This window comes from Echinococcus granulosus (genome assembly GCF_000524195.1).
Source record: "Echinococcus granulosus chromosome Unknown EG_S00014, whole genome shotgun sequence".
In the NCBI taxonomy this organism is placed as follows: domain Eukaryota; kingdom Metazoa; phylum Platyhelminthes; class Cestoda; order Cyclophyllidea; family Taeniidae; genus Echinococcus; species Echinococcus granulosus.
Window position 1 is genome coordinate 220,955 of NW_020170394.1, and position 8,524 is coordinate 229,478.

At 40.0% G+C, this 8,524-nt stretch overlaps 1 protein-coding gene across 1 annotated transcript; it reads left to right on the forward strand. All coding sequences in view use genetic code 11, as the record gives it.

Moving 5' to 3' along the window:
- Window positions 1-2,499: 2,499 nt before the first annotated feature.
- EGR_02900 (Sodium leak channel non-selective protein) lies at window positions 2,500-8,078 on the forward strand (the record flags this gene model as incomplete). The annotated part of the gene is made up of 13 exons (XM_024492149.1): window positions 2,500-2,783; window positions 3,297-3,428; window positions 3,563-3,714; window positions 3,980-4,122; window positions 4,200-4,301; window positions 4,689-4,775; window positions 4,854-5,006; window positions 5,369-5,536; window positions 5,882-5,941; window positions 6,325-6,468; window positions 7,548-7,688; window positions 7,764-7,838; window positions 8,052-8,078. 13 exons carry the CDS (start codon window positions 2,500-2,502, stop codon window positions 8,076-8,078), a joined length of 1,668 nt encoding a protein of 555 aa, XP_024353344.1.
- Between the last annotated feature and the right edge of the window lie 446 nt (window positions 8,079-8,524).

Here is an 8,524-nt window from a genome sequence, read left to right on the forward strand (position 1 = left end):
CCATGGTACCTAGCTGGGTGAGCTGGCCTTCGGGGGATGCCAGTTAGACCCAGTACCTTTTGTATATCAAATCTATGTATTTAGTCCGAGTGTTATGTAATCTTTTTATCTTCAGAGAAGCTTTGGGGTGTTACAAATGAATAATGATAATGAATGCCACTATTCATTATTTATGAGTTTCTGAGACTCACTGCAGACCCTTTAGTGATTTTATGAACATATAAGGTGGCTTTAAAATAAGCAATATTTTACTGTTGTGAAAGACAACATAGCCAAATATTTTGCATATTTATGCCCTTTGGGGAGGCTCTTTAAATTTACCAAAATGCCACACACTGTTGACCTTGAAGAAAATTCAGTTGTTGGTAATTTGCACAGGCAACTTTTGGGGTTGATGTAACGCCTTAGCATGTTTAAGTTGAACAAAGATGCGAGTCGTCCTAGGGAAACTCTGCCGATTCTCCCTGGACTTAATTTTCCTACTGACGAGGTTGAGCTGCATTCACTACGTTGGGTTTATACACACTGGGCAAAGTAAGTTTTCGATACTCCAGGCCCATACAAAACGGCTAATCTACGTATTTCTAAAATTATTAATCACACTACAAATGAATCCTTCATTGCAAATTCATTGACAATTCTTTACTAAAAATTACTACTTAATTTGATGTCTCACGACTGATTTTGATAGAATGGAAAGTAGTGAAATGTCATTAGTCTTTTTTAAAACCATTTCCAAATCTTTGAAAGATGTAGATTGTTTCTTGACACAGCCTTTTAGAGGAATTTGAGGGCTCTGATAATCTTTCCCCAAAGCGGATATATTCCTCCACTTTCACCCCAATCTTTTACTTAAACGCTAATTTATGTGCTAAGTGGCTCCCATTTTAAGACGAAGAATTGCCCTGGAGGATATATTTGGGTCAGCATATTGGTTAAATTTTTGCTATTATTAAGCAAACTTGCTTTTAAGCTGAGGGCACCACTGGAAGTCCTTCATGACGTTGATGGGTTTCAGGTTTTACTTTTTTCAATGGATAAATTGGCAAACACATTGTCAGTTGCCATTTTCACGTTTTGTTTTGTGTTCCTTAACAGATCTTTTGTCCTGAGAGTGTACTTGACTTCTTTTACTTATTAGGATGGCACTACGATCTGCTGCACTGATAAGTTTGATATCTGTAAGCGCAAATACACCGAAGACGTTTGAATATGTACCGTCCCTAATGTACGTTACGTTTGCAGTCGATATTATGGTGGCTTGCTTATTAACCGTTGAAATGATCACGAAGATGTGCATTCAAGGTTTGGTTGCGCCTTCAACAAATCAGGTATGCCGTATATCCAAGCTACGTAATATTTTATGATATTCGAATCGTTTCGCTTAGTTTTTAAGATATCACCTTGGCTTGAGACCTTAATTTATCAAAAACAGATAGAATGCATGCTTATTTGTTAGTGTTTAACCGAATCCCATTAGAATATAGGTTAGTTGTGAAACTAATTGTTATTTTCAATCCCATAATTTGCTTAATGCAGGATCTAAATCAGCTTATCAAAAAGCAAATTGCAGCTAAGGTAAGACCGACAATTAGATATTGCTCGAATCCGATTTTATTTTGAGTTCTCACTGATGCGTGAATTTTGGTTTTCTATAGTATCTAGGTCTTTTAAATGTGTTCCTTTTTATAATCTTTTGTATGCTTTGCACACTTTGGTAACTACCCTTATTTTCCATTTACCTTTTGGTTTCATGCTTAATACCCAAAATATAACTCCTGCATGTCTGGCTTTGCTCTAACTGTCGTAAGACTCTTGGCATTTTCATGAAAGTTTGAAACTATCCAAAATCAAGTGGGCTTATTGGGTATTGCAGAATTAGGTTTTTTAAGGTATCTTTTGTTCGGCATAACTGCTTACACGTATTGAGGGTTTTGCCTATTTTCGTACTAACACGTTACTGTATGCCTTTCCGAGGGTTTTAGTAATTTACTGAGTGACTGAATGACTAAAATATGCAGTCAAAAATTTCACAATATCTCATTTGATGTGAAGCGTTCAAATTGATTACTTTATTGGTAAGTAAATCCATAGTACACGCCATCATACTCAGCAACCCTTTTACTCATATACTCAAAATCCGATTAGGGGTGGAACTTAGGTTGCAAAGCACAATTTGTCATCAAAACCACAAATTTTATTTAATTTTACTATATTTATAAGTGGCTAGTAGTTCAGTGTTAATCCCATTCAGGTTTTCCGTGAAGTAGTTCTTCGAAATATCCCACCACTGCATGGTGTTAAAGTCAATGTAGAGCATCCTCACCTAAGTTTTCTGATGTTGCTTTGATTTCCTGCGCTTGTACCGAAAGTAGTATCGGTTTGACGCATGCACCTCTCCCTATTTCCTTCCATCTTTCCCCCTTATTGTCTTGTTTGAAATGTTTCCGGTCCCCCCTCTTTTTCTCGTTCTCGCATGTGCTACGACATGCACAGTCCATGGGTGTGAATGTGGAGTCCTCGTCACGTCGTAACCGGGCATACTTCCAGCAGTCGTGGAATTGCTTCGACGCCTTCATGGTTTTCTGCCTGTGGGCCTCCATAGTGCTGCAGTGCTTTGAGCTGCGCGCCACTTGGCGTACGGGCGAGGAGGAGCAGAAGTTCTGGCGCCAGTACGGCTGGCTCAGCGTAGTGCGCTGTCCTCGTCCTCTCATCCTCATCCGCGTATTCCGCGCTGTACTCAAGCTCCAACTGCCCCCGGCCCGTGTCAACGCCATCTTCCAGTAAAGCGATCTCCTTTGTCACGCACTGAAAATGCATAGTTTACCTAATTAGAATTTTGCATTTAACACCCACAGAAAACTTTACTCGCATATTTAAGTTCTGCAACTTGCTGGTTATCTTAAACTTAGTAGTAAAATTTACACTAAAGAATGGGTAAAAATGGCACATCACGTAATTGTAATTTACTGTAATTCAACGGCATTTGCCATAGTTCTTCGGCAATTCAGGTTTATAAGCCTTCAACGACTTCAGTACAAAACCAAAATCTCAGATATACTTCTTTGTGGCGGTAAATGGTTTGATACTAATGTTTCTGCCATCTCATGAAACTTTTATTAATCTTTACGCTATCAAAAGACTACTACACTTATCAGTTGATGGATCATTCCATTTGACAAAAATTTGTGTTATGTAAGGTACAGCAGACTTTGAGTATATCCTCTGAAATTTTGGCATGGTAACACTCATAATTCATTGTTAAACCATGGGATATTTTATTTGTATATTTTAAGGCGGTCAACTCACCAGATTTACAATGTCAGTGTCTTCTTGCTCTTCTTCATGTCACTGTATGGGCTTCTTGGAGTGCAGTTCTTCGGTGACGAGCTGAACTATCACTGTGTAGCAAAGAGTGCCAACGAGAGGTATCCATGCAAAACGGAAAATTTCTAGCACCAGCATATTGTATACAAAAACTTCCTTTGTGCCTTTATAAGATATTAGTCTACTTGGCACAGTCATAGTTTTAATTTGATTTGAATCTATTTATATATCACAGTAACCTGTTGAAATCGGATCTGGCCATACCGGACTCTTATTGTAATCCATTCGCACCCGAAACTGATAATCAGTGTCCAAAAAACATGAAGTGTGTCCGAGCAAGTACCTCCATCGCCGACGAAGGTAGCTATGCGAGTTTCGAGGCCTTCCGTAAGTTACTTACCATGATTTTTTCAGTTATCTCCTGGCTGTCATGGTACACATTGTACGACCAACTTAATGTCAGTGTTCCATTATTATTTGTGGTGAATTCGCCTAAAATGCATTTTTTTGACCTCCAATATCAATATTTTGCTGCGTATTTTAATAAACACTTAAAGATTTCGCTGTACCATATTGTATTTTGACCACAGAGCCGAGCATTTGGTCAATAATTTGGAATACAGTGGTGAGCAAAGCTTTCACTTTCCCGTAGACATTAGTATGTTCACCGTGTATCAAGCGTCATCGCAGGAAGGCTGGGTCTTCATAATGTACAGAGCGATGGACTGCCTCGCCCCTTGGAAAGGTGTGGTCTACTTCATCACGATGATTTTCATGCTGGCATGGCTCGTTAAAGTAAGAAAAATAAATCCCTGTACTTGCTTCCTAGCTGTTTGCGGTTTTCCACTCACCGAAGGTGTCTGTTTTTGCAGAATGTATTCATTGCCGTGCTGACGGAAACATTTGCGGAGATTCGTGTCCAGTTCCAACAAATGTGGTCGCCCCGAATCGCCACTGATACGGACTTCTCAAAGGTATGCGAAACATGTGGCCTTGCGCCACTGACCAATTCTTAGCAATTTTGCTTTCTTCAAGCCACAATAAGGTGGTTTAGGCGCAAATTGACAAAGTAAATATTTCAGTGAAAATCATCACAGCTAAACATATTCGGTCATAGGTTCGCTGTAAGCACCAATTGAAATGCCAGACATTTAGATGTTGGAGTAAAAAAGTTTCATAAGCAGCGGTTTTCATTGTAGGTCTCTACTAATTAGTTATTTATTACAAGCGGCCTTGTTAAGAGCGTTATTTGTCAGCCCCAAGTCTAGCCACATCAGCTCAGAAATAAATCATTGTAGGTAGCTAACCTTAAACTATGCCTGTTTTAAAATTTAAGAGCAATTAATTTTAATGGCTTCCAGATTTTTCAATTTGATGGCACTTCTTGGAAACTGGTTCCCGTGCATGAGAGGAAATCGCGTGGTTTGGCTCCCCGATTTGTCGAAGAGGTAGGTGTTCAACGAGTGGATGAGCATCGGTTGCTTTTCGTATTGCTGCTAAATTTCCTTCTTTGCGATGCTCTATAGACCCTCCTTAAGTCGACGGGCTTCAACATAGTCATTATGCTCTTGGTGCTAGCCAATGCAATCACTGCTGCGGGACAGCACTTCAATCATCAACGCGTGCGACACGATGACTTTGATGGGCAGATCCACATGGACGGATTCTATTTTGCTGAGGTGATCTCATTTCCAATACTGTGCATTCCACTAGGTTCGTGCCCATTTCAAACCAACACATAAAACAAACTGTTGGCCATAACCCCATAGGGTTAATAAACTATTGGCAGAAACTATTGTAGTCGCATCTCGACTGTTCCCGCTTTGTTCTTATCAGACAAACATTAAAAGCCGGTTTTGTTACTTGTTTTGTCAAGCCAATTTGCATTACTTTCAACCACACGGTGAATGGAGTTAACACATTCGTGTAGTTGGCACTTAATTTCAAGATAATAATTGTATACAATTATGTGGTGGTGAAGGAAACGCCTTGGGCCGGAGATGTGAAACTCCTCTCTCACTGAACTTCTGTATTCTTTTAGTTGGGTTTTACAATGGTGTTCAACCTGGAAGCCGCCTTTAAGATTTGGTGCCTCGGGTGGCGAACTTACTGGTCTCGTTCCCTCTTCAAGTTTGAGCTGATGCTCTGCATCGGCACCACCCTCCACTGCATTCCGCAGCTCTACCGCACGGAGCTCACTTATCTGGCAGTAAATTCAGCCTCCTAGAAATATCAAACGTCATTAGGCGAAATTGTCAAATTTTAAATGTTCTAACAAACATGCATAATCTCATACAGAAACGAAACTTAGATACACTTCTTTAAGCAGACTTGTGTGTCCGCAGCCTGCACCAAATAGTTGTGATTATACGTTTGGGTGCTTCGCTATATAGTGCCTGAATCGAAGCTGGACTGATATGGCAATAACTTCAAGCTTTTATTTTATGGCAAAATTTTTGAATTTTTGCGTTATATTTGCAGTGTAGATGTGCTTTTCTTGTAAGCTTTTCATTTTTATTACATTTCAATAAGCTGGGAGGCTGTTCCTCCATAGGTCATGAGGATAGTGCGATTGATCAAGGCCTCTCCAATGCTGGAGGATTTTTGCTTCAAGGTAAGCTCATGTTTATTTGATGGGTTCCAGGTAGCAGGACGACACAGATAATCTTTAAATTTGCAATTCGTCTTTGGTCATCCTATGCGCGGTGGTTTTAAGTGTTATTTTAAGCTCTTAAATATGTGAAATTGCATGTACCCTTCTTGGACATGATAAATGACTTCCTTTAATATGATACTCTCGGTGATGCGTAGAAGATAATAAGCATCCTGACAATATTTGATGTAGAAAACATCTTAAAATGTGGAATATTTCATAGTATGAAACCCAGCATAAGCAAAATCGCACCGTGAAAATCCCTTTGATTAATAGGCACCCAATCCCAAATGTGGTTACTCGTGTAACTCTGGCAGTTACATTTATTTACCTGCACTTCGTAGATCTTTGGTCCTGGAAAAAAACTGGGGAGCCTGGTGTTATTCACCACCTGTCTGCTGGTCATCACCTCAACATTTAGTCTGCAATTGTTCTGCTTCTTCCAGGCCTTTGATGAGGAGTTTGATCGGTTTGAGACATTTCCAAAGGTACACTCTTTTCAATCTTTGCTCATAACATGATTTGTGGGGATGTAAATAATAGTTTGGTATAAATAATAGTTCGTGTTTAATTGGATGCATGCGATGCTTTGTCTTAAAATGAGATATTTCCATTTCTGGTAAAATGTATTGCCCATTCAAACCGAGTTACCTGACCTTGATGCTGGCAATTATTGTCACTTTAGTTGTTATTTCTCCAAATTTTATCCTCCTCTTAGCGTTTAGCCGTTTTTGAACGCAGTTTGCTCCTACATGCAAAGTATAATGGTCGTCCTCGAAATCCTTGTTCTCCGACCCTTATGGCTTGGTAAAAAAAAGACCAGGTAGGCCAAAAAAGTATACGCTTTTCTACGATTAGTGGAGTTTGAATAGTCGCCACACAAAGTTACGTGAATCCATTCCGGTCACGCGTACGTCCTTGTAGATCAGCATAGACCGGGAAAAAGCCATTTTTTCTTCTGACCTCTGTAAGGCCACTCCTCGAAGGGAAACGTGTGTTTGTGGTGGAGTGAACGGTAGAGGCCATTTCCAAAGCGAGCAACTGTGTAGTTGTACGTGTTGACATTTGCGTCAGTCAGGCCGCTGTTGGGAGGTCGTGCGCACCCCCCTTTTGCACACCTTTGGCTTCAGACGACCTCCTTTTTAAAGTAAAGCAAGTAAATATTGGGAAATAAAAATTCATTCCCTTAATGTCGTTGTGATTTGTGTGTCATTTGCTTCGCGCAAATGATAGGCCTGCACCAAATGTATAAATTAGGAGTAGTTTTCTGCAACAGGTGAGTGAATAAAGTGTTTTATGTTGAAGTGCTGTTCTTTTAAGCAATACTGCGCATCGTTACAAATTGCGAGCATGTTGGCAATTAAAATAACTAGAGGACTTGTTAATATTCTTAGATTTTGGGTGTTTGACCTTACCTCTAACGGCCTTTAATCCCCAAACCTATTTGTCTCCTCCCGAAATTTGATCATCATTACTTTTTTAGTTGTAAAACCACGTCGAATAAAACCTTACTTGACCATGAAACCTATGAACTCATGGACCATAAACCTTGTTTTGTCTTTTTAAGGCCTTCATGTCTATGTTTCAAATCCTGACGCAAAAGGGCTGGGTTGCAGTCATGCATGACACAATGGACGTAGTAGACTCGGCGGCGGTGACCACCGGCGTGGCAATTTACTTTGTCTTCTATCACCTCTTTGTCACATTGGTTCGTCACCTCACTGATTTGCGGCCTTGTCTAAAGCTTTTCACTATGCCACTCTCTCAATCGCCTCACCTTTAGATCGTTCTCAGCCTTTTTGTCGCTGTTATTTTGGACAATCTTGAGTTGGACGAAGACATCAAGAAACTGAAACAAGTAAGTAGCAGGTTTTGAACGCCAATTGATGCTCTTGTATTCGAGCAATTTGGGCCAAATGAAGCACCTCAAATGAATAGGTCTTGTGAAATGCCATTGCATCAGCGCGATTTGGGAAGGGCAAATAAAAGGGTTTTTAAATAGCCAAGCGAGTTACAAATGCTCATCAATAAACATGGCTCCTCAGTCGCGAAATACTTGACCTTTATAAAGCGGGATGTTTCTTCAGCCTGCCTGTGAAGGGGCTAGTCACGGCACTTATTGCACAGAGAAGAGCCTTCGTAGTGAATGTTTTTACTTGACAGAAAACGCAATGGAATAAGGCAAGAAATGCCGTAAGCAAAGTGATACTGAGATACACCAGAGACTAATATACGCTTTGGGAAAAAGGTGGCATAACGTTAGCCTTGAAATTTTTGGATAGATATCTAATAGCGCCATCTAAATACATAGTAATGGTAGGATTGTACCAAACTGGACCTCCAGTTTCGCTATTTACGATAAGCATTTAAGCAGTCAGGCTTTAGTGTGTTATGACAACTATGTACAATCCCGATTCCATTAGTTATGCAATCTCATGCAATGCCTCCCTTTCAAGGCACTTTTTAGATCAGAATTCCATCCTGATATACCTTGTCGTAATTATTTTTTAGTTAAAAATGCGGGAAATCAGTGCCGAAACGCAG